At 44.7% G+C, this 26,191-nt stretch overlaps 1 protein-coding gene across 1 annotated transcript in view; it reads right to left on the bottom strand.

Moving 5' to 3' along the window:
* Window positions 1-2,275: 2,275 nt before the first annotated feature.
* AFF1 (AF4/FMR2 family member 1) overlaps window positions 2,276-26,191 on the bottom strand; it is a 67,169-nt gene continuing 43,253 nt past the window's right edge. The window contains exons 5-21 of the mRNA XM_030947606.1: window positions 25,554-25,640; window positions 24,927-24,963; window positions 24,503-24,554; window positions 20,353-20,407; window positions 20,187-20,224; window positions 18,610-18,766; window positions 16,437-17,315; window positions 14,731-14,828; window positions 12,682-12,922; window positions 11,799-11,890; window positions 11,146-11,209; window positions 10,221-10,357; window positions 9,915-9,986; window positions 9,202-9,295; window positions 9,056-9,099; window positions 8,039-8,283; window positions 2,276-5,393 (exon numbers count right to left, since the gene is read on the bottom strand). Of these exons, the coding sequence (XP_030803466.1) occupies window positions 5,272-5,393; window positions 8,039-8,283; window positions 9,056-9,099; window positions 9,202-9,295; window positions 9,915-9,986; window positions 10,221-10,357; window positions 11,146-11,209; window positions 11,799-11,890; window positions 12,682-12,922; window positions 14,731-14,828; window positions 16,437-17,315; window positions 18,610-18,766; window positions 20,187-20,224; window positions 20,353-20,407; window positions 24,503-24,554; window positions 24,927-24,963; window positions 25,554-25,640 (2,514 nt within the window). The 3' untranslated portion in view covers window positions 2,276-5,271. The remainder of the gene's footprint in view (window positions 5,394-8,038; window positions 8,284-9,055; window positions 9,100-9,201; window positions 9,296-9,914; window positions 9,987-10,220; window positions 10,358-11,145; window positions 11,210-11,798; window positions 11,891-12,681; window positions 12,923-14,730; window positions 14,829-16,436; window positions 17,316-18,609; window positions 18,767-20,186; window positions 20,225-20,352; window positions 20,408-24,502; window positions 24,555-24,926; window positions 24,964-25,553; window positions 25,641-26,191) is intronic.

Genomic DNA, 26,191 nt, shown 5'->3' with positions numbered 1-26,191 from the left:
TTTGCTTCTTGTTTGATAATTATTACAGAAATGGCTGTCAAGAGACAGGTTTAGGGTGCTAAAATAAATGCTGTGCCCGTGATCTGCAGATTTCTCTTCCCCTTCTACCTCAGCCAGACTGTTTATTCTAATCTACTCCACTCAGCTTGCTATTCCACTTAGCACTGAATAGGATCAAGGTAAAAGCCTCATTTCTCTCAGCTGTGTGGGACAAAAATCTTAAAAAAGATTTTGTGCATTGACTGCAAGATTTACACCCCTAATGCCCCTCAAGTTCTGACCTGCCTGCCATGTCCTGGGATGGAGCCCAGCTACCTTTTGCCCACAGCCTCCCTGGTCCAAAATATCCCAACTTCTCTCAAGGCCCTAAATTGTCTAAGTAATTACTCCTTTACAATTGTTAAGCTGACAGGATTTTCTGATTCTTTCAAATGAAAATTTAAACAAAGACTTGAATTTACCACAGCTGTAGTTTCCAAGTAAAAAGGTACAGCATACATCTGGGAAAACCTCACATGGAACAAGTGAAAAACAGATGCATTTTATTACTTGGAAACTGAAAAAAAAAAGAATCTGAACTATTTTTTCCATTTACAAGTATTTCTTTGTACGGAACTGCCCAGCAGCAAAATCAAGATTTCACTAAACAATCTACAAGTTTTACAGATGCCTCTAACAGTGTAAAACAGTCTTAATGCTGCAACATGAAGGGCTAGATCCAAAAAACCCCTCAGCAATACTGAGCAGGAGAGGAGGAAAACCCAGTGGGAACTCTGGGAACTCCACACCTTGACAAAAGACATCACAAAGCAGCAGTGAGTGCACACTGCTCCTGCAGCATGCACAAGTTTCAGGAACACAAAAGTTATGGAAACACATTCAGAAAGGTTGATGATAGCCCAGGAACAAAGTTGGTGTTTTGAGACAGGAGTTGCTGAAACTGCAATTAATGTAAGGAAAGCACAGGCTGCCAAGGGGCTATTTTAGTGTTTGGAGAGCAGCACAGGGCTGAGAAAGTGCAATTGACTTTAACTCAGCTGTTTTGCCAAAAATGATATTTGTTTTGAAAAGGATAAGCCAAGCCAAAGGCGAAACACAAGCTCATCTATAATCAATAAAAAAATCTCAAAATAAATTAAACAGGATTGCAAAATTAGGTTTGGGCAATAAAGACTCAATAATTAAAGAAACTACAACAAACTATTAGTGGAAAAATATTTTTGGCTGTGTTAGCCATGGGGGGCCACTGCCCTGGGCAGAAAGCCAAGCTGGGCAGCCAACACTTGCTACAGCCCCACATCCTGCCTGGCTTCTGGATGCCCTCCCTGCTGGCATGTTCAACCCCATTTCCATCCCACCCCCAAAATCAACCCTCCCTGCTTTGCCCCAGCCCTGCACCAAGCACAATCCAAGAGTGCATTTCTGTGCCCAGCACCTGGAACAGCAGCAGCATTTCCAGGGGCATTCCCAGGTGTCAGCATCCCCCACAACTCACACAGTGCATGAGAAAACCACATCCATGATTAGCAAACATCCTGGGGGCACTGCCTGCTGCAGAACAGACCTGAATTCCAAACTGTATCCCAATAGTGCACAGAGATGCCAAAACCATTCTTCCAAGGAACAACTTGGAAAACAATAAGCGGGAAAAGCCTCCAATGAGAAGTACAAGGCTGTGGCAGAGATCCCCTTGCACAAGCAATGAGACCACAGCTACCACAGGGCATGAAATCCTGTGGGATTCCCTGAGGGAAATCCTCCTCACAGCCCTTCAGAAACCAACCCACAAACCAAGCCCTGCAACACCTTTGTGGCAAACACAGAGCAGGACCCTTCACAGCCACCACTTCTGTGCCTTGTCTCCTGCTTTTCTAATTACCTCATTGAACTGTACAAAACCAACCTGTGGGATGCTCCTGCCAGGGAGGGCTCAGAACCAGGCCCGGCTGGCTGCAGCAACTGGCCCAGCACAGCCTTCCCTGCATCGGATTTGGGAGGGCAGGAGGAACATGTCCAAGTCATGATGCTCCTGTCACTCTGAGCATCTACATTTGCACCACTTTGGTCATTAAGGAAAGGGCAAGGGGTGACAAATGGGGCAGCAAAGGGAACAAGAGACTTCTTGTACAGAAATTCATACCTAAACCTCATTCAGAAGGGAAACACTGAGTCCATTCAGAGAAAAACGACACTAGAATTTCTCTGCAAGAAGCTGAGAACACAAGGACTCTTGAAACACCTCATAACAAACATTCATTTATTGTTTATTTCCCCCATATGAATCAACCATCTCAGAAATTCCATCACACACAGGGCAGAAAAAGGTTATGTACAAGAGGGACATACATCCCCAAAATAAGATGCACAGATTTATCATGGAAACCAAGAGGGAGGGGAGAGGACAAAACCAAAAACAAGGACATTGCAGTCAGACTTTGACTTTCGGTTACACAAGAGATCTCTATCTCCATGTAAGTGGGGTTTTCAACTATTAAATAAATGGCATCTTAAAAATAGAATATTTGACAATTTCAATGCATGTATTATTATTTCTTTTAAATAAATATTGCATGGAAATGACGCTGCTTTGCCACCATAGCTGCCTCCATTCTTTCTGGGATTAAACAATCACCCCTGGTTTTCCTTGGATTAATGGTTTGCTTCTGAATAGCAAATGCTATTCCCTCCACTGCTACGTTTTGATTTCTGTTTTTATTTAATTTTTGTTTGTTATTTTTAAAGGCCTGAATAGGCCCAGGTGAAAATTATGAGCTTCCTTCCGAACCCTCTGCAGGCCTCTGACCTGGCTCAAGGTTGAAATATGATGGCTTTTCTTAAAATTTCCTATTATGTGAACAGTCTTTCTCTGTGTCCTGAAACAAAACCTAGCTTCCTGCTGTGGAGAGATGCTCCCACAGATTGCTTTTGAACTGAGAGCCCCCAAAGAGCCCCCACATGCCTGTGACACAAACTGCCTGTGATGCTCTTTCCCTCAAAGCCCAGGGGAGTTTGTCCTGGGAATGGGAGCAGCCCTCACACAGCCACTCCTGCACAGCACAAGCACCTCTGCTGGCAGCAGGGAGGGACATGGATGCACACAGAAGGAAAGTACCAGGACACCCCTGCCCCTGCTGCCCCTTATGCTTTCCCCTCACACTCTGCTACGGTTCCTGCAGGCTCCCACAGTGGTTTCCAAGTTCAATAAAGCTTTCATCTTTCCTCCTCCTCCTCAGTTGGTGATCCTAGAAATAGCTTTGTCTGAAGACAAAGTCCAAAGGTGGCATCGATCCACCAGCCTGGGATCAAGTTCTAAAGTGCACATCAGCCTCCAGGCTGGCTGCCCATCCCCACACTTCCTGAGAACAAAACAGTTAATGCTGAGCCCTTCTCCCACCCTGCTCACTCTGAGCAGTCGCTGCTCCAGGGGGGAGGAGTGCAAGCAAAGCTTGATAGGTAAAATGGGGAGGGGGCACATGGATCTTCCTCCCACTTGTTAGGACAGCTCATCCCTGAAATGCTCTGAGGCTTTTAACAAAGTGAACATAAAAGGCCAATCCCTTCAAGGTGCCGAAAAGCACAGCCATGATCCCGGTGGTCCTGCCCTGCCAGGGAAGGTGACAGGAGAGATCCCCTGTGCTCTGGACCAGTACACTCCCATCACCTCTCCCAGAACCAAGAAGAGCCCAGGCTTCCCTGTGGCAGGAGCCGCTTCTACAGAACCTACTTTTGGAAATGCAAACCTTTTGCTGATATTTATTCACTGTCCATTTTCATGAGTCTCAAATCCATGAGGAGGTATTTTACAAAGGGGGTACTTCTGCACATCTGCAGACCTGTTCCTCCCTAACCATGAAATTATGTGGAAAAGAGAGGTGATTCTTTCTCATAAACACAATTATTTTGGGATACCATCCTTCTCCAGTCCCACGGGTCTGTGAGAGAGGGCGAGGGATGTGAGAGGGGACCAGCGGGCTAAGGCACACTATTGCGCATGAGGACGGCAGGATGCTGCTGTCACACCACTGGGAATCCTTGGGGAGAGAAGGGTGTCATCTCACTGAATACACAAATGCCACGGCTGCTGCCTTCACTGATACTGTGACAAGGAAAATAATGCTTGGAAACAGCTCATTATTCCCTTTCTTGTCCCCTTGACAGATTTCTAAGCCACTGGGCCCATCCTATAGCATGGCTGAGAGAACACAGGAGTTGTCTCCCACATGAAGAAGACCCTACTTTGGTACAAATCCTGCTCTTAGATATTCACCAAGACACTCAATGGTTTCAGGCAAATATCCAAATGCAAAATTTATCTTATGTTCCACATTCAGCCACTTAATCCCTCCATAATCAGAAGCAATTCCTTCCCATGGAAGCTCTTAGAACAATGTCCAAGCAATCACAGTGAACCAGCGCAGCTTTCCACCCCCACCCACCGAAATGACAAAAAATCAGCCCCACAAAGAATCCTCATGGTGACATCTCTCAGCAAAGAGGCAGAGCTATTCCAAACACACCATGTCATTTTGCCACCCCAACTGTGTTTGGCTTGCAAGGCTCGAGCTGAGCCAGCCCCTCAGTAACACAGCTGGAGCATGGATGCGCATGACAGCAGAGCAAGGAGGACCAAAGCAGTGATGACTTGAAAAGAAAACTTGCAGCACTGAAGGCAGTGGCTTCCTCAGTTTTGTCAGCTGGCTGACAAAAGCAGGAGGGTGAGGCTGGAAAGCAGGCAGAGCCGATCCTTTTGCTGCTTTTCGTGTAACATAATGCTGTTGGGTGCTTGACGAGGCTGCTACTTGCTCTCTGAGGAGCAAAGACACCAAAGATTGCAGCTGTGCTTGCAAAAGCAACTCCTCTGGCATGTTGTCTGGACACACAACTGCTGCAGACTGTGGGATGTTGCATAACCACCTCTGGAGGCAGATTTCCTTCTTGTCAGCATCATGTGCAATTATTGTCCTGCTGGTTATTTGTAAAAGAAATGTTTATAGACCATCAATACATCGGGCCATTCAGACAATTCATTGCACTTTGTCGTTTTAAAGGAAGGTGCCATCCTCCGTCTCTTCTTTTTCAAGGTAGCAAAGTGCTACCCTAGAAAAACACAGTTCAGGGGTTTTCCAGTGTAGCCAGATAACTTCCAACTTTATTTAAAATATTTTCCCTTGCAGGTGCTTTGTATTGAACAATTAAAACAAAAATTAAACTGTTTCTGAGGCTTCAAAAGTGCAAAAAAACTTCAAGGTATTTAACCACCTGGAGAACCAGTTAAGGCATATTTGCTTCCAGTCTCAGCCACTGTAATCCCTGTCTGATGTAGTGTACCAGGTCTGTCAGGCTGCTGGTCAGTGCCAGAGCACTCGTCGCTCTGCTGAGTTCAGCAAAAAACTCTGGGGAAAAAAGGGAGAGAGAGAAGAAAACATTTGGTTGGTTTCATACACCAGGCACACCTGACAGGTGAGAAGTGACAGCAGCAGCACAGTCAGCTGGCCAGTCCTGTTAAACAGTGCTAGTGCAGAGAGCCCAGCAGTGTCCCAGGGCTGGGAAGGGTGACCAGCACAGCAGGCAGTGCAGGCAGCAGGAAAACATTTACACACACTGAGACACCTCCTCATGTCCTCACTTTAAAGGACACAGAGACTCCATGGTAGGGCAGCAAAAGTTTCGGTGTTTGTACCACAGTCCCTGCTTCAAGTTTCTCCCAAATTCTAAAGAGGACAAATTTGAGTGTCTTCCTGAGCAGCACCCAGAAGCACATACAGCTGTGGTCCCTTTCCTTCACCCATCCTCAAACCTTGGAGATATCGGGATTTCTCTATTTGTGCAGCTTGCCAGGCTATATACAGCTCTGGTTTGGATTGCTTTTAGCCGAGCATGTCAGAGCATTCCTGCCATCCCACCACCAGCTCCAGGCATCCCACTCCTCTCCTCCTGCACAGGAGGTGGCTCTGGCAGCACAGCTGACCCTGCTGTGAGGGGCTGGCAGGCTGCAAGCCCTGCTCTGGGCTGGCAATCATCTGTGCAGGTGACCATGAGCTGTGGGACATTCTCACATCTGTTCCTTTGCAGCCACCTTTCCAAGACATTCCTGCATGACCTGCCTCCCACTAACACAGGCTCAATCCCTCACTCTTCAGCTCAACCATGATGCTAAATAGCTTTTCAGAAACTGGCCATTCTCAGCTCTCCTTTTTGACATCCAAAGATTGAAGCTAGAGGTGGAAAAATTCTACTTGGCTGTGCAAGGAGCTCTTCAGAAGCCGAGTGCACAGCACTTCCTTTCTAATACTTGCCAATGCAGATGCAGGGAACACATTCCCTCTGATTTTCCTGCTTTTGTTTACAGAATCCATGCCCTCCATGGGGAATAGAAGGAATTCAAAGCCCCTGTCTGAGCAAACAGAAGATAACCTGATCTGTCAGCACAGCATCATGTGAAAGGAGAGGGACTTCACGTCCACGCCTGGAGCCCCAGCTTGTCCTTGCAGGGGGAGATCAGAGCACGAAGACAAACCTGTTACAGCCTTGGGATCCACAGTGCTGCTCTGAATTACAGTGAGGAGCTGGCACCTGGCAAGGGACCCTCCAGAGGGCACTTCAGCTCTGCACCAGTGACTTGGACAGCAGTTACAGCTCACTGCTTCCCAATAGCTCAGGACTTTCCTGCTTATAAGATCCTGATAGCTAAAGGCAACTGCTCTTTCTTCCTCTTCTTATGTCCTATGAATTGCATAAAAGAATCAAGGATGTGGCCTTTTTTATTTATTTTGTGTTTTCACTCTCTGTACCTCTTTGTATATTACACTGATTATCAGTAAGTTCCAGGTCTGAAATGCTCCCAACTGTCCTGAACAGTGACACCACCAGCTAAGCCTACATGAGTATTTACAGGTCTCTGCACAGATCCTCTCCCTACAGAGTATTTAGTACCCCAGCCATCATCCCCCTACGTCAGGACCAGCCAACAGAGCACGTTTTGAATTTAGTCTTGACTGATGCAAGGCTGTGGTCAGGCTGCCCTCCCACACATTTTCCTCCATGACTCACTCCTCTGGCTTATTAGCACCATCCACTGCTTCTATGTGCCAGTCTTTTATCAGCCTTTTGAGGACAGAATGCCACACATGAACTGCTGCTGCAGGCACGTATTTGTTCAGAGGGCAGCCAACAACCAGTTTTTTATTCAAAGGTGATTGGAAAGCCTTTTGATTTTCAGCAACTGCCTCATTAGTGTGAGGATTTTTACAGTCTTCCAACAATCCAGCCAGGCACATTGTGCTTAGTTTCTTTTGCAGGTTTGCCAACAGATCATGGCAATGCATCTCTTCACCCACACTAGCTCACAAAACTTTGTGTTGTGTGGAAAATGACACTGCTGAGGCCATGTGGGATGACAAGGTCACAGGCTGGACTGCACCCACCCTGTGGCTTTTGTGTATTCACCACTGCTTGGACCAAAGGACAATACAACATTTTTAACAACAAAACTGTAAAATAAAAAAGTTGGAGCAATTCTAGGAATTGCTGCTGGCAAATACTGGGCATGTGCCCAGCAAGAACTCAAATTCAAGTGCTGCTCAGATTCTCTGTTAGGCAGAAAAGCCAGCTTCACCATTTTCAAGACAAAATGACCTGGAAATTTAGCAAAAACTAAAACACAAGGCTACAGGCCAAAATGATACTTTTAAACCCACTCAGAAAAGCTCAGTGCCCCAAAGAGAAAGACAGAAAAAACCCAAACCCTTTACACTTCTTGTGTTACCACCAAGCAAGTTGGCTGGTTTCCTGCACTCAACACCCTCATGCCTTAGCTCTTGGACATTTGAGGATGCCAAGAAAACCTTTTAATGGGAACACTCATCAATATATCACCATCAAGCATCTCTGCCAATATGCCCTGGCAGAGATATTCAACATATTTCACACATTGAACTTTAGGTATGATGCTTGCTGCACTGAGTGTCAGGACTGAAGCAAATACACACATAACCATGACACATGAGACAGAAAAGACAAAGGGCAAAAAAAACCTTACCTTTATTCTTCCTGGCCAGTGCATCAGCCTTTTCCCAAATTTCATATGCATGGAGGATATAGGAGGTGATGTTGACATAGGAAGAGGTGACACTGGAGATATGACAGGAGACAGTGACAGTAGAGCCAGTGCTGTTGCCAATGCTGCTGTGGCCAACACCATTGCTATCATTTGATCCTGGCTGAGAACTCACAGATCCAGCAGGAGAGGGTATTGGAGAAAGAGGAGAAGGCAAGCCTGTGCTTCTGCAGCAGAAAAGAAACACCATCATAAACATTCAGCTTCAGAGCTAAACATCTTTCCACAAGGCTGCCTCATGCCAGGAGCTATCCGGTGTCACCCAGGCCTGCAGCATGGAGTGGACTGCTGAAAAGTGAGATGTGTTCAGCTACAGCACAAGCAATTGTACTTTGAGGGCAAGGCCAAGTTTTTGGAAGTGATTTAGAAGGACTCTACTCAACAAGAGAAAATGTGGGACCAGACATCGAAAAGGGCCACCCATCTGTCTTCCAAAACCTACACCTGCTTGTGAAAGTCTTCACCAGATTACCCAAGTGTTTTCCCTAATGCCTTCCAAATCAGGCACACTGAAGCTCCCCTCCTGAGGAGGCTGGAGCTTTTGGCAGCTCCTTAGAGCAGCCAGGTCAGCCTACACACATTTATTTATAACCCAGGGCAGATAAATGTGGTCAGCTGGCCGCCTTCCAGACACAGCCTGGCTCAGCACACCCCCATCACTTCAACCAACCTAATTTTAGTCACTGGTATGACAGGGCTTCCACCACTGCTCTCAAGAGAACACTCACTTCTCAATGAACTATCCTGTGCAAGATGGCCAAAAAAATGTAACTGGAATCAGCACCACTGTCAAAGTCCAAACAACCTTCTCTCGGCCAGATTTTGAAAGACAAAAAAAATATTTCCTGTCTGCCACATGAAATGACCACAGAGCACAGAAAAGCTCTTACTCATTGTCATTGAAACACAGACATACAACAACAAATTTTTAGATCTTACCTTGCAACACCTGGAGAAGGTGCTTGTATTACTCTGAAATTACTCTGCAGCAAGGAATAAAAGTCTAGTTAGTTTTGGATTGTTCAGCTGACATCAGTAACTACCACAGCCATCCAGCTGGCAGCTTAGTGATACCTGTGCCCTACCTTGAAGTGGTCATTCAGGAGTCTGGAATACCTCATTGCAGTGTCCTTTTTGTAACCAAACATTGCCATGTGCAGAATGGACTGGCAGCGCATGCTGTGGACAGAAACACACCCGAGTGTCAGTGTTTGTGCCCAGCCCTCATCAGCCTTGAGGGATGGAGGCAGGCATACCTCAGCTCTACTGCAAGGTCAGGAAAGCTCAAAATTTCTCCTCCTTCTGATCATGATCAAAAAAGACTTTGTGAAAAAAAAATCACAAGGGAAAGAAAGAAACTCCAGGAAGAGCCTTCTCTGGTTTTTCATACAAACAGCTGCCCAGGCTCTCAAAGGTGCCAAAGGCTGAGTAAGTCCCCATCCAGAAGTGCCTCATCCATGTTCAGCTACAGTTTCACTTACACAGCTCAAACATGGACAGCCAAATCACATTCTTTCACCTTAGGTGAAAGCCCTTATGTGCTCTCAAGTTACCAGGAGATCAAATTTTAAAGTCTGCGCCTTCTACATGTGGTCCCTTGTGATCTCCCAGCTTACTTTTAGAGATGTTTCAATTCATTCTGGTTTTTATACTGCTTTTTTTTCTGTTCCTTTATATTGGTTTTTTTCCCTTGCATACCTCTAACTCCCATTTAACTCATTCCTTCCCCCCTGGAAGCAATGGACCTTTCCCTCAGTTCCAAAGCAGTGCACAAAGGAACAGAAGCACAGTTACTCACCGTAACACAGCAAAGATTTTTCCATGTGAAGAGACTGAGGAGTCTGCAAATGGTTTCAAAGTCATAATGAATCTAGGGAAAGAAAATAAACAGGACCTAGTCAGCTACCAGAGCACTCTGAAGCCCCACAGTTCATGAAAAAACAATGCACACCATTTTCTTAAAAACAGCTGGAAAGTGAGGAAACCTGCCCCAAGTCCTTAGTCCTGGCACAAGGAACTTTGTAAGATCTTGAGCAGAGGAGAGTGTGCCAAAATGCCCTCCCCTCCAAACATGCCAAACTGTCACCCTCTGAAAGCCACTTACTTGATGAGAACTATGGTGTCACTGAGTATGCTGTAAGCTGATTTTGGTTCCAGCACATCTGATTCCAAGGCAATCCCATATTCAATGAATAGAAGGGCAGCCTCCAGGTACTGAAAGGCCTTTCCAGTCTTGTCAGTCTATTGGGAAGAAAATTCTCACTTTTTTACAAAGACCAAACACACTTCTCTCAAGCATACTTGAACTCTCTTTTCTTCCTAGTTAGGCAGGATTTGAAGAAAGAAAAAGATTTCACTCTGGTCTCTGGGTAAAAATTAAAAGAGTTCTCAGCAGAACCCTTAATGTGATCCCAGTCTTCAGCTTTGTGTGCTCCATTTGCTCAATGGTTTCCTTGAGTAATTTATTATCTTCACTTTTTTTTAGATACTGCTGTCTGGTCTTGGAGGCTTGCCTTGCAGGGGGATTTCCCACTGCAGCATTCCCTCGCTTCATTTTCACAGGTAAACACAAAGTAGCAAATGGACATTATCTGAGATAATTATCTGCCATACTTAGCAAAGCAATATGTTCACTTGTGCACACTGTTAAACTGCACAGAGCAGAGAAAATCAGATCTGCCAAAGCCATTTCCAAGTCTCAGTCACCAGCAAATCAATAACTGCCTGACTTTTCTGACTTTTTTAACGGTCTTAAAACTAACTGTTCCATCTGTTTTCCAAGGATGCTTTTAGAGCTCTTAGCAAAGCCCTTGACAATGCCAGTTCTGAATCCCATTTTCTAGATGTGTTTGCATACAAGAGAAACATCTGGCAAATAAAGACAGCCTCCCAACACATGACTGACACACTCCATGTATAGAGTATGGAGTGAACCTCATGGTAGCCAGTGAACCTCATTCCCACCCACACAGCTACCAGGGCTGAGAGCAGGAGCCAGTCAGGACTCCCAGCACAAGGTCAAGACTTACCATTGCATCAGCTTTGTGCTTCAGCCTCTGGGCCTGTTCAATGTAGTATTCCTTTGAATGTTGCCTAAATTTGGGACAGAGAGGAAAAACAGATAAAAAAGGATAGGATAATTATAAGTTTTACTTTCTTATCTAGAGGATGCTATGGGTTGATTGATCTCTTAAAAAATATATGTTGGAATAATATTGAAAATTTACATCTAGAAATAAAAAAATACCAGAGGTTGGGCTTCCATGGGAATAAGTTAAATTCCTCATTTCAATGGAAAGACAGTAGTTACATCATCTATCATTCCTCAAGTACAGACCCATAAATAAATTTTAATTGAAACAAAGTAGATTTGGCAGCAACCAAATACTTATCTGAGACCAAAACTTGTATTCAAGTTACTTGCTTACAAGAGAGAAGGTCTCTAATTTCCAGAGCAGCTTCCCTCCAACCATAACTGTTGTAAAACTTTGCTTTCTTGTAAATCTTTATTTTGATGGTGGGTGGCATGAGAAGGCAGTACAGGGCAGATCTCACACATCTCTCCCCTCTCTTTCCTCCCAAAGAAGCGCTCATGAAAAAGCAGAAGCCAGAGTGGCCTCATGGCCAGCCTTGCCTCATGCCTTCAGAAAGTAAAGATGAGGGGTGTCAAACAAAAACTTACTTTTCAAACTTGAGCAGAGGTCTGCTTGGCTTAGAGGTACCATTTGGCATAGAAGGCACTGGGAAAGGCTTTGTGACATCACCTGCAGATCCCTGGAAAAGGACAGAGATAAAGCTGGTTAGAGAGACATGCCTAAACCAATTCCAAAGCCTGGCTTTCCTAAATTTCAAGTGAAAATGTTTATCTGTCCCAAGCGTAGTCTATTCTCCAGGCTCTCTTCCCCTTGCTTCTCACCTGACTGCTTGTCATGCTAACACCACTCAAACTTCTCCCAAGCTCAGTGAAATTCAGCAGCAGGCTTCCTTGCACAATGACTAAGACAGCAGTGAGGCTGCAAGCAGCAGTTTTCACATCCTCTAGCCAAGGCAGAATGATAAGATCTATTCACACTTATTTCCACCTTAACCACACAACAATTGCTGATTCCCCATTACTAACTACAGGGAAAAGGAAAAAGCAAGCAGTTAGAGCCAGCTAATACAGTGTCCACAGTCTGGCTTAACACACAGAGCAACATCCCAGACCACACGCCTGAGCCTCCAGTAAACAGCCACATAATCAAACCTGTAACCCAGAAATGCAAATAATCAGCTGCAAGGATCATGAACCATTTTGTAAACAAGCTATAAAAGCTTACACCCGGGTTGTAGTCAATGCCATGGGTTGCTTGTTTTCCTATGTTTAAGCAATCCCCTATTTTTATAAGCACACTTATTTTTACACCAATACACCAGTATTGTATTAGCAGTTGCTTACAGTCTGAAATGGTAATTAAGATAAACATGACTGTCATGCCTTTGGAGCTTACAGAGTGTGTTTCTGAAGAGAATCACATAGCACCCATGCTGGAGGAAACATCCCACCAGCTATCCTGGATACCTACTTTGATGCCCTTGGACAGTTCCGTATGATTTCCCTCCACTTTCCTGCGCTTGGCAAACGAAGGATCCTTGTGGTTGCTCTTGTTCTTGGCAGGGTTATCCATGGCAGGCAGCTCATCAGTCTCATTTCTGGGTCTCTTTTGGGTCATCTTGGCTGACTTTGGGGCAGGTTGTGCAGCAGACATGGATGGCAGTGGTGGGAGCACTTCTTTCTTCTGGGCTTCACATGAAGCTTTTGATGCTCTGGAAACGGGAAGCAAATTCATGAATATGGTGTACACACAATGTAGGGATTTTTTACAAACTTAGTTACATCTTGAGCCAATTCTGTTAAACTGCTCTGGAAGTGGGAAATGACTTGTTAATACAAAGAAGTCAACAAAAGTGAAACAAAACTTTAGGGGCTTCATTGTGCTTTAGACAGCAAATGTTCACCTACCATCAACACACAAGCAAACTGCTTTTCAAGTAGGAATAAGTCTCAGAACTTGTCCTTGGAGCAAACACTTGTAACCAGAACATCAGGACATTGCAAAAGAAGCATGTCTCCAATACAGTCCCTTTTCATTCAGTGAGGGAGGTGATTACAGTGACTAAAATCCCTGGGACAAATCACCCAACAAGGAAAATGAACTGCAGCACTGCCTGCCTCTCCCCCTTTTGGCAGATGGTATTTTCTGTGGTCAGAGATACTCACCCTGACACTTGATCCTGCATGTGCTTTGACAGTATTAAGCTGAGTTCCTCCTTTAGACTTGCTAGATCAACTAGACAACACTCACAAAGTTGAGAGAGATTTAAAATGCTATGCTTTAAATGGCAGAGATTATCACATTTAGTAACATTAGATTTCTGATCATCTGAAGTTAGGACGAGCAGCCCTAAGTAGCACCAAATAGTTCTAAACTTCATTTCACCACTACTCACTTACATATTTTAATTCAGTTTCTCAAAGTTTCCAAGGAAACACTGAGCAGGGAATCCCAGCTTGTGGACTGCAACATCAGAAGAGGAGGAAATGAAGTTTAACCAGTGAGGAGACTGAGGTGTGATGGTGCACATCCTGCCTCATTCTGTTGTGCGTGGGACAATCCTCTCCCCTCTTTCACCAGACACTTTTCCCATGGTTTGGTCCCCACTCACATCACACACATACTCCCAAACTTCTCCACCTTGGCACAGCTGATGCTCCACAGAGCACAGAACCATCACCTGACCCACCCAAGTGCACTCTCTTCCCAAAAATGCATGCTATCTTTCCCGGTCCAAAAACCAGAACATGACTAAAACAGGTGCTCATTTTCACAGACAAAAAGGGAGGAATAAGCCCCAGAATTAAAGTTCTTGCATGACTACCACAGTTCAAATATCCCTTCACCCAACTAAATGGTAGTCCCAATTTCTCAGTGCTTCCAGAGTGTGTCAGTGTTTTCTCTTCAGAAAAGCAGTTTACATCTATTGTCAGGACACAAACCTCAGCACTACATACCAACCCAAGCCAACACCTCAAATTCAAGCCACAGGCAAGCAGGAATTGAATGCAGTAGCCCATGACTGAGGCATGAGTCTCCCTTCTTGGGAACACTGCCCAGTTGGAAGCATGCTCTTGGAAGCAGTCACTGGAGCAAAGGGCTAGCCAGAATGCTGGCAGCGCTCTGCTATGCAAATTACAGGGGAAGCTCCAGAAACACTGCAAATGCTGCACTGGGAAAAAAGAGGAATTCCTGGTCACAAAGGCCACCTGAAATTCCAGACAGTCAGGACTCAAGAGGCACACTGGTTTTGTGTCCATTGGGTCACTTAGGAAAACAAGACAAAGCCAAGAGGATGACTTTAGTGTACTTCCCTACCCACACCTACAGACCTGCTTTCTGGACTGGTTGCTTCCAGGATGTAAAGGCAAATCTGCTGTAGACCAGGTTTCAGAAGGAAAATTATGTTAGAAGCAAACTCATGAGTATAAGGACAGGAGAGACACTTCCTTGATCTTAGCTCTTCAGGAAAGACTTGGATTTATACATCCTTCTGCCATTCCACCACTGTATACTCACTTCAATTTACTGGAGTCTTTGTTAGCTGAAGACTGCAATGATTTGGGTTTTTTTTCAGATTTCATTTTCTTCCTATCAGTATCCTCCTTCTCTCTCCTCTAATAGGAAGAAAAAAAAAGGGAAACATAAAATCACTTAGGTTTTCAAAGTTCACATAAAATACAGACCAAGACAGCTAAGTCTGATTGAGTCTGGTTAAAAAAAGAAGAAAAGATACCTTATTGGAACCAAAAAATTCCAAACCCACAGCACAGAAGATACAGATTGCAAGTTCACTGACAAGTAACCTAAAATGACATTTTATCTAATTTTGCTTGGATAGATTAATTGTTTTGCAGTGGCAGGGATGGAACTGCTAAACCTGTTGCTACTAATGATAATCAAAAGCAAAACACTTTCATGTGAGATATTCCACACAGGTACCCCAGATGTGCAGAGGGTTTGGTTTTCATCACCAAGATGCTGATATAGGTGAAATTTTAAAGCACCAGTAACCTGGGGACCCCAGAGCTGATGCAGCACTGCAGGTGGGGTGGCACTAGAGAGGAGCAGAGGGGCACAATCCCCTTCCCCAGCCTCCTGACCACCCATCTTTGGATGCAGCCCAGGACATGTTTGGCTTTCTGGGCTGCAAGCACACACTGCTGGGTCATGTCCAGCCTCTCATCCAGCGGGACCTCCCGCTCCTTCTCCGCCGGCATGCTCCCAGTGAGTTCTTCTCCCAGCCTGCCCTCATGCCTGGGACACAGCCAGCTTTGTGCCACTCACAGGGGTGTGCTGTGACACAGAGTCTGTCTCTGGCAGGGTGCTCAGGACAAGGCTTCAGCACTGGGATCACATCCCTACACTGTGTTCCAGGTTACCTGACCCAGATGGCTGCATGAGACCTGAGCCCCCGAGGGTACTGATGCACTGACAGAGCTGACAGTGAGGCCCTCAGGGGGTTTCCCTGCAGTCAGGCACTGAGATTGCAGGAGAAGACATGTCTAACATCAAATAGCTCCTCTCCTCTGTCTCTTTGCCTGACTGCCTGTTTCCCTTTGTCCCATTGCTCTGCAAGAGCAGGAATTTCTGAGGTCTCTCAAGTTTCTTCATGATTTTCCTGCTCTTCTCAATTCTCCCTCACTACAGGAAATTCATAAAATGGCAAAACTAAATGAAACCCAAACCAAGGTTATTCACCCACCCATGCTGAGCCACCTGCTCTGTGAGGACCAAAAAGGGACTCAGAGACTGAAATATCCAGAGGGAATACCCATTCCCCACAAGGTCTGCAGCCAACTCTTTGTGCAGCTGACCCAGCTGGCTGGAGGTATATTCTCCTTTGGGAGTCAGCTTTTCAAAAAACCACTTGTGAGCAACTATCACCTCAGTTAAATAAAGGGCTGTCTTGTAATTCAAGGGGAAGCCACTGTTACAACTGGTTTTATTCTCTGAGAAAACCAGGATTTCAAGAAAACAGAGCAAAAATATATTCTAAAATACGAAAACATGTTGGACAGCTTACAGGGCTTTTCATTTGCTCAGGAGGGGATTTGTGACCAACAAGAAACATCTGCAGACAGTTTTGATTCACATTCCCCTTGATAATAGCTTTACAGAAGGATAATAGCTCTACTCCCAACCTATGAAGTGGGAAGTCCACATAGACTTTTCAGACATCACATCAGTCCTTGTACAAACCCACCTCCCACTCTATCTCTCACCTTCTTCTTGGCAAGGGATTCCTCAGGAGTTTCTGTGGCTTTCCTCTTCAAGTCCTGCTTCCTCACATCAGGAAGGTCCTTGGTCTCTGCTTTCCTCTGGTGCCCATTTTTCCTGGGGGGCTGAGGGACTTTTTCCAGGTGGCAGAGATCTATTTTCACCACGAGGTGCTCACGGCTTGGGGGATCCCTCACTGGTGAGAGCAACTTCTCCCCGAGAGGCAAGGGAAACTTCTCCTTGTGCAAATCCTGAGGCCTGTGTCTGCTGGTCCTGATGGGGGCTGTGCCCTGGCCCTGAGGAAGGGGACTGAGAGCATCCCGTGCCTGGGCATCTCCCATGAGCCTGGGCTCCAGGAAAGCTTTGGCCTTGGCCTGGTGGGAGCCCTTGTCCTTTTTTCTCTCAGAGGGCTCTTGAAGTCCTGATTTTGGGTCTTTTCTGTCATTGGATTTTGTCTTCACTGGTTTTTTGACTTTTGGCTTGTCCCTGAAAGACTGGTCTGTGAGCTCCAAAGGACCAGGCTCACTCTCCACCTTGAGGCCCCTCCTGGGCCCCTCGTGCACCAGGGGCTTGCTGGGCCCTTTGATCCCCACGGTCTGCCTGGGTGAGGGCTCCTGGGCGCGCGCAGGAGCCTTCGGGCAGCTGCCTTTGGTCGGAACAGGAGCCTCCTGAGGAGCCCTGGCCGCTGGGCTCTTGTGAGGAGGCTCCCTCAGCTCAGTGTGCTGCTGGCAGGAATTGCTGCTGCTGCCCCGCTGCTGCCCCTTGCCCTCCTCAGGCCCATCCCCTCGGGCAGTGTCACTGGGGCTCTCTGCTGGCACTGCTGCTGGGTTCACCTTGGTCAGCCAGTTGTCCAGCTGCCACTTATTAGAAGTTGGTGGCTCGGGCTGCAGACAAAAAGAGAAAGGGAGGATTCAAACCTGATGCCTTTATGGGCTGTTTCCATCCTAGCACAGCTTACCAGAGCCCAGAGACTGTTGCCTAAAGGTCTCAAAGCATTTGCTTTTGCAGGTGAAGAACTGACTACAAACAAACAAGCCATGTGCACTAACTTACTCCAGAGCATCTTAGATGAACAGTTGGCTGAATAAAAAAAAAAGGATAGAAAGGTCAATGGCAAGTAGCTAGGACTTCATTAGTATTTTCAGGACAAACCAGGCAGAATTTAGTAAAAGAGGAGAAGTATAACATCTTCCTTCAAAGACACCATATTGCAGTGGGCAAAGTCTGTAACTCAGCTGCTGGAGGACAAAAAGTATTAGAGTGAGATGGAAAGATGGGCTGTCTCAAAACTTGTTTTTGGCTTCTCCACTGTTCATGCACTTCTAAAATGAAAAGAAAGAGAACTAGAGCTGAGGGGAGGGAAAATAAATTACAAGGGGCTTTGTAAGAGGACCTCAAACTGCCAGTGGATATTTTTGCATTGGCTGTGGTCTGCAGACACAGCCATGTACTTCCCAGTGGCCTGAGAATGTTTTGCAAGCTGGAAGAACTGTTTGAAAGCATGGGACATGAGCACTTCTGCAGCAGATTTTTTAAAAAATGCATGGTCTCACAATTATGAAAGTTTAAGGCACCAAGTTCTGTTTCCCTGCTTTTCCCAATAAAAGCCTCAGAAATGCAATTGCAGCAGTATCCAAGCCAAATTCAACAGCAGCAAGACTTAGCATATTCCAGCCCTTCCTGCAGGTCTGATCCCTTCAGCAGCAAACTGGAGAAGCTCTTCAGACACAGGAGCTGCAGGGAGGCAGCAGCTCCTCTTAAATTATCAGGAAACTGGTCTCACCCTGACACTGCCCATAAAGGCACCCAGAAATCCTGCACAGGCAGAGGTGGGCCCCACACAGCCCAGCTGCGCTTTCCCTCTGTGCCTTCTCTTGTCTCCCCAGTGAAGGCACTGATTCCTCCAGGAGAGCTAGACAACTATGCCAAAGGACATGGGGGATGCAATGCCCCACAAAGGTTGGGCATCTGAAAGTCTAATTATGTTTGTAGTAAGGGTAACGAAGGTCGACAAACTCTAGAATGTAAGCAAAGGGCAAGAAAAGCTGAGTGATGCAGCAAAGATGTCAAGGGGACACCTGATCAATGAGAGTGTTGCAGGTGTCCTGCCCTGTGTGTATTTGACAGCAGAGTGAGGCACAGGGCTGTGGGAGCCCCTTGCCTCCCCTTTGCATTCACCTCAGGCGCCGGCGCTCTTGGGGGGTCACTCGCGTCACTGTCACTCGAGGGGCTCTCTGTCTCCGAGTCTGAGGAGCTGTCTGAGTCACTGGTGCTCCCTGACTCCGAGCTGCTGGAATGTGCTGATGCCACACTCTTGGGCTGGGACTGAAAGGAACTGCAAGGCCACCATGAGATAAAATTAGAAAGCAGCATGGCTGAAGGTTACTTATTATATTGACAGTTTTATTCAAAAACAAAAACTGAAACCCCATTATTTTGGCACTGAGATGAGAGGGGAGAAGGCCAGAGAAATACATTGGCATACTCAAAAAATAAAGCACCAGAATAGAAAATTGCTGGAAATAATAAAATCTTCAACTCCAACCCAGTCAAATATGTAGCAGGATGCCACTGCTACAATGTGGAGCTGCATTTTGCCAACCAAAGTTTAAAAAATACTGAAACTGCCCAGTGCTTTTCTGAAAAACCCAACTCTCAAAATGAAAACTTCCAATAGAAGTGAACAAGGCAGGAACATATATTTCAAGATGGTTTCTGTTTTTTCTGTTCTCCCTCTTAAGTTTTCACTTCATCTGTGTTACTTGGTCATGCTGCTGTAAGCACTTCATTAATAGCCACATCAGGCAGCATCATTTCTTGCAACACTCTGCTCTAACAAGAAGTGGTTTTCTTCACACTGACAATGGAGTGGATGAAATCAAGGAAGAGCTGTCCCTTTTATGCACTGTGTTTTTCTTTTTGAAATTGGCTCACAAAATTAAAATGTAGATATTTTAATTTATTTTTTTCTACTTTGGTTTCCCACATCAGTATCAACACATTTGTATGAGATGGAAGCAAACTCCTTGCTGATGCAAGACAGATATCATGAGAACACTCCTATTTTAAGAGTGTGCAGAGACATAGATCATGCCAAGTATTGGTGCATGTCTGCAAGTCTGACTTTGTAGACCACTCTTGTGCTTGAAGAATATACATATCAAGCCAAAAAAATCTATGTCAGTGCTCTCATATAGGAAAAATTTTGAGCTTTTCCATCTTTCTTCCTCAAATGCTGGCATATGGCTGTTCAGTCTACCTTGAATATTGCCTCTGACTAACAATACATAGCAGGAACTGCTTACAATCAGCTTCCTTATCAAGAGGAGCTGAAACAGCCTCAATGAGTCTTCCTAACCCTTTCCTGTTCTTTACCCACTTGGCTGTTCTGGGCTTCCTTCTGAGCTAAAACTGGACTCACATCTCACCCATGGCGACTACAGCTGAAAATCCCATTAGCTGCAGGGTGATCTACATCCACACTGGTGGAGGGGAGGAGGAGAAGAGAAAGGAGCAGTTGAGGAAATCCAGTTCTGGTTCATAGGCAAGATCCAGCATGCCTGGATAACCCATTTCTAATTGGAGCTTTCCTGAAAACCCCACACAACTAAAGCTGACTTTCAAGAGCAGCCAGAAACCAAAGTCTGTAGCTACAGGAGAAACCAGGAACCCTTACCCTCCTACCCCACATATAAAAAGCAGTTTTGTTTTTCTCCTCATGGAGTCTAGCTAGTAGTTTGGGAACAAACCTGTACCTTGGAGCAGCAAGTGAAGAAGGTGACTTTTCAACAACCTGTTTTGTTCACAAAGACAAAGAGGAGAGGGGGAGGAAAGGTTAGCTCAGAACTCAGAACAATGCAACAAGTGGTGATGTTTAAAGGGAAGTCTGTGTGCCTAGTGTATAAAACAGCTAAAACCGACTTGATCGTCACCACTCTCTTCACTGTCACTGAGCTGCAGGTCGTCCTGGAGCATTCTGAAAGACAACCAGAAGATAAATATCAGCCAAGGCAGACACATTTTGAAGCAGCAGGCAGTGATAAAGATTTGGTTTGTACTTGCCAAAGCAAAACAACCTCCCCCATATTTTCTGAACATTTGGCATGCTCAATCTACTAAACCCTGTCATTACCTGAAATGAATGGTTAAAATGTTTTACTTTTTTTTGGTTTTTTTTTACTGGTACAGTAAGAGACACTCATGCTGTCAGCCTGCACTGGCTCCCCAAGGAACAGAAAGTATCAGGAGCACCAGGAGATGTGCAAGGTTACACACTCTGCTCTCAGGGGCAGCAAATTTTTCTTCTGCCCCAGGGGTTCTCATTTTGCTGCTCAAGTCTCCTATCACACATGTGTAAGTCAATGCCAAGGTCAAGCCTATCTTCCATCTCTTCTCTACTCAAGGAACTCCATTCTCCTGCACATTTCAGCAGTACCGTCAAGCAGTTCAGGTACTCAGAGCAGTTTACAAGTGGAGAGGCACAAGCTCTGTTTCACTATTGCTAGAGAAGAGAGCAGGCTGCCCACAAACATTTCCAAAAGCATCATTTAGTCCTGCGGTTGCAGGTGGTAACTACTGCTTGCAATTTTTAATTAAAATGCTGGAAGGGAAGGAGAGGGACCCAATGCTCTCTCCCAGATTGTTATCCCCCTCTCTGGCAATTGTGCAGACATCCCAAAGGAGTTGAAAAATAGGCAGGTAAAACCTGGCTATTCAAAAGTATAGTTATTCAAATCTTGAAACTAGCTGGCAATTGACTCCTCAACCCAGATGATTATTCAAGTGTCCTTCCAAAAATGGGATCAAAAGCTTGGGAGCTGAGACAGAGATTTTAATCCATCAGGACAAAACTCGACTCCGCTTATTTCAACCTCATTTCAAACCAAGGGCTTTCTGTGAGAAATTTTTTTGCGGCCAAAAAAGAAAAATAGGACTCTGACCCCTCATGACAACATGTTTTATAGCAAGAAAACAACTATAAATGATCCCCAGTGAATCACATCACCCTGGAAAAAGGGGGAGAAATTAGGAAAAAGTCGGTGCTTTCTTTGTTCATTTTGACTGCCATTCCCCTGTGATCTACCCTCCACTGCCTCATTTCCTCACACACCTTCTTGCTGGAAATCACCTCTTGCCTCTTCATTTAGAGTAAACACTGAAGGGAAGCACTATGAGACACCACCTTGGAAAAGGAGAGCTCCAAATTTCCTACAGAAGGCAAACAGCCTGCAGCAATCCTGCACGAGCCAGCTCTGCTGTGGGCCAGAGCCCAAGCTCACTGCCAGACAGATGAGGCACAGAAATGGAAAAAGAACAGTCACAGCACAGGCACTCTCCACACTTCTGGGCAGTTTGGCTAAGCATCTACTGGTATCTCAATGAACCCTTTTTATTTTCTTTTACAACTCCTAAGGGGAAGGAGTCCTTCAAAGATGGTCGTCAAGAAACTTTCAGGGATGCTAAAACATGCTGAAAGGTTTCAAGTTTGGTTTTGGGGTGTTGTTTGTTTTTATAGTTTTGTTCTGCTTTAAGAATTGTGGACTAAAGACTTATTTCATTTAGAGGTAAGAGGATAATCACAGAATCATAGAATGGTTTGGGTTGGAAGAGACCTTAGAGATCATTTAATTTCAAACCCCTGCTGTGGACAGGGACATACAAAGACACTACCTAGATCTCCTTAAATCTGATTTAACTGTTTGTAATAAAAAAAGACTACCTTTTCTACATGAGCTGCTAGTAAATAAAATATATCAACATTAAAGAACGCTGCAATTACTTATGCCCTATTTGGGATCAAGGAAGAACTCTAAAACTTCATGTCATACTTCTGCAGGGGTAGACAAAACCAGTTTCCCCAATACAAGATTTTGACAAATTGTTAAATAGTCTAGTTAAAGAAAATAAATCTGCCTTAATAATTTTAATGCTCCAGTTAGCTCAGGAATAATAGATGCCAAGGTTGCATTTGCAGGACCTGTGCATTTGCAGCTTACGTACACACCATTAATCTCCCTAAAGCTATTTAAAAAGAGTTCTTTTAGTGAGAGAAGCAGCACTAAAATTATTATCACTTGCCAAACAACCTCACTGAAAGCACAGGCTGGTCCCTCCCTGCTAGCCAGGTTAAAGATGCATCACCAAGAATGAGCTGGCATGTCGCCTTTTCAAAGAAGGGCTGCTTCCATTCCAGCACTGCCAGGTGCAAACTTCAGGGCTGCATTCAAGAATGAAATCCATCTGGGAAATCCCTGCACGCTCTGAAAAGCTGAATGCTTAATTTGGGCACACAGATGCCCCGGGATTTCATCTTCTAATTAACCAGCACAATCACTGTTTGTTTTCAGCCAGCTACACTTTGCAACACAAGCTACTCCAGGCAGCTGAATTTTCAGACAGTCATGTGCACTTTGAACAGCACAGAAAGCCAGGCCTGTTGTGCCAGAGAAAACAAACACAGAAAAGAAGGGATGTATCACTTCAAGGGAAAGATGTAGAAGAAATCCTCGGGCAAACTTGACTCAGACACAAACCCAGGCCACCCTGTTCCTCCTGCTTCCACTGCCTTTGCTGACCATGGGCTCATACATCCCTTGCAGATGCGCACTGGCTCTGAAGTGCCCAGCAAGGACACTGAGCAGAGAGGGGATCACAGCTAAGGACAGAGCTCCAGACAGTGCCAAATTTACAATTCTGGTCCCGTGGGCTAAGGAAGGAGTCCCTTCCAATTCCTATCTGCTGGAAAAGTCTCTTCTCTCTCTGCCGCCTCAAAAACTGACTAAAGGGCTAAAGGGATTTTTACAAGGAGCTGTGAACTGAAATAATGATGATGGTCATGGAGTAGCTGGGGAGGAAGGCACAGCCTGGAGCAGTTGGAACTACTAGTTTTAGTAGTGCAATGAAAATTTTCAGACATTATTGAGGAGGAACAAACTGGGGTGGATGAAAGTGAAGCAAAATAAGGAAGAGATTAAGGGAGTAGCTGAGTGCTCAGCAAGATATTCTCCATGCTCCCCGTGAGTGAGGGCTCCTCTGGATTATGCTAGAACAGTAGGAAAAGGGATGTTTAACAAACCCTACAGGGCTTAAGTGAAAAATTCTACAATCTCAGCCAAGATGGCGACATGGTTTTGCTCTTGGGACTAGCCCAGTTTTGTTTGGTTTTTAATTAAATGATTTGTGATAAGGAAAAGGCAAACAAGTGGAGTAAGCATTGTAGTCTGTACTTTGCAGCCTTCCATGGAAGAACATATCATGGAGTAACAAGATCTTTATGTATCATATGAACTGACAGACATTTAAATTTAATGGCTCAGCAAGTGCCTTGCGCACAGACCCCTGAGCCCTCCAGACATGGAAAGATTTCTGTTTGTTACTGAGGGCTCAGAACCTAGCAATGCTGCATTTGGCCAAGTAAATCCTGAAAGATTAATGTCAGCCCACACAAAACTGCTTTAAAGCAACTTCTGTAATTAACCTAATTAACAGATAACCACTCTCACCTACAAGGACAGCACCAAGTAATCTACCTTTTTTTTGTTCTCTAAAACTTCAGCCCTATTTTTTATAGTTCTTGTAGATGTAGCTTTACTAGCCCTCCCTATTGTCAAAACAATATCCAGGATCAATCACATTCAGTTTGGATCTTTTGTAATTTGTGTCAGTTGGATGCATTATTGTAGGTCGAACAGCACAAAATTGTGATGTTAAATAGCCACAGATAAAAAGAACAAAATACCTTTAATCTGGTGCATTAATAGTTGGGCTTTTTCTTCAGTTTTGTTTTGGTTTTAACACAGTCATTGTAATCATTTCAAGTACACTTGGCATCGTCAGGTTAAGAGTTGACTGGATGATCTTAAAGGTCTTTTCCAACCTAAATGATTCTATGATTCCATCATGAAACAATAATGTTTCTATTGGTGAAAATTCCCTGCATTGGAAGTTTTCTAAGAAAAATCAGACTGATGAAACCTAATCTTCAGAAACATCGAGTAACCCCAAATCTAGTTCTTCCCAGATTCTTTAATTAACTGCACAGTAGAGATGTGGGCAGGGTCTGGTTACTTACGATGTTCTTGGCTGAGAATCTGGCAACGTTTCTGAAGGTGCTCCATACTGCTCTGTAAATCAAAAATGAATAGGTTGGGTTTATTTGCCTCCTTTGTAGCCTATTTTGTCTTATGTTCTCTGAGCACCAGATTAGACTCATTACTTTCTTCTAGAACATAATTGTCATCAGATTATTCATCATTCCAAATGGGATTTCCTAATGAAATACCATTTGTCCTCTGATGAACAGCTGCCTTAATGTCTAGGTAATAAATGTACACAATCTCTTATGCCATTTCTAAATTCATCACTGTTCAACACAGCACAGGAAATCACACCTCTTCATCAATGTCAATCAATTGACATGTCATGTATAACACACAACACACAAAACTATCTGTCAATAAACATATTGTGTGTGTTTCCTTTGGCTATCTACTTACTCTGATCCTTTGCTACAGATCCTTCAGGTTGCAATTCCTAGGAAAAAAGGACAAAGTGCAAATTGAGAATAAAATAAATGAGCTCTCTCATAAGAGTTGTGTACTGACAATTTGTTTTCCATGTGTCACTTTACTGTAATAAACATTTCAACTAGCTTGTCAAAGTGTCCAATAGTCTAAGCTGGCCTGACATAGCTAAGCATGGACAGAAATGATAACGTGCTATTGTCACCAAAAACCGGTTGTTAGCACATTAGGAGTATGTGCATTCTTGAAGAAGTATTTTTAAAATTTCATAAGATCTGCCAAGCATGTCTGTTTAACACAGTCAGCAAATATTTCTGTTGACAAAAAGATAAAATATATTTTGTGCTTCAGCAGAGACACTTAAAATGTCTCAGAAAAGTAGTTGTATGTGAAGACCACAATTACAACAAATGTCTAAGTTACTGAAGCACTTTTTATTCACCCCCATTGTGCTTTAATTTATGTGACTACTTCTGAAGGTAACACCCCCTAACAGCCCTTATTTATAGAAGGGGGACAAAATCAGATGGAAACACATGCAAGAGCCAGAAAGCTCTCTTCTAGTTTATCAAAAATCCTGGAAGAAAGAGGGTATCTTACCTTTGTAGGGAATGGAAATTTGGAAGGCTCTGCTTTAGTAGGTGTGTTAAGAGCTGTCAGGGGAGGTGGCCAAGAGCGGGTCATTTCCTGGAAAGAGATTGAGAGGAGCAGCTGTCAGGAGTTTTGCTGATAGGCACAGAGATTTGGATCTACCTCTTCATGCATTTGAGCACGTTTCCCCACGGTTGCTACAAAAATAGTGATATGCATTACTAACAGGCCAGAACACAGGATATCCCTGGTGAAACACAAAAACATGCCAGACTTCTAGGAGAAGTCCTTGTGCTGCAACCCCAACCAGCACGGAGTAGCCAGTGGGCACCTGTGCGCAGCTCCTCTCCAGCTCAAACACTGCTGCAGCAGCAGCTTCTGGAGAGCTATCGAGGCATCAGCATTTTGTAACCTCAAGCAACAGCACAGGAAGTGAATTGCAGAAACCAAACTGTTCCACCAGGACTTCAGCATCTCAGAACAGCATTTGACATCAAGGAACCCTCTCCTCAGGATCAGCACCACTGGCTTGGGAATCCCAGGGCATTTTCACACTGTGCACAGGGAAGGGATCAGATGGACTCAGCCACAGCCACCTGGAGCCTGTGCTGCTCCAGAGGCAGTTCTGACACAAGGTTACAGCATCA

Source organism: Camarhynchus parvulus, chromosome 4 (assembly GCF_901933205.1).
Source record: "Camarhynchus parvulus chromosome 4, STF_HiC, whole genome shotgun sequence".
Classification (NCBI taxonomy): domain Eukaryota; kingdom Metazoa; phylum Chordata; class Aves; order Passeriformes; family Thraupidae; genus Camarhynchus; species Camarhynchus parvulus.
Note: the sequence above shows the minus strand (reverse complement) of the source record. Positions and strands in the feature narration are given on the sequence as shown.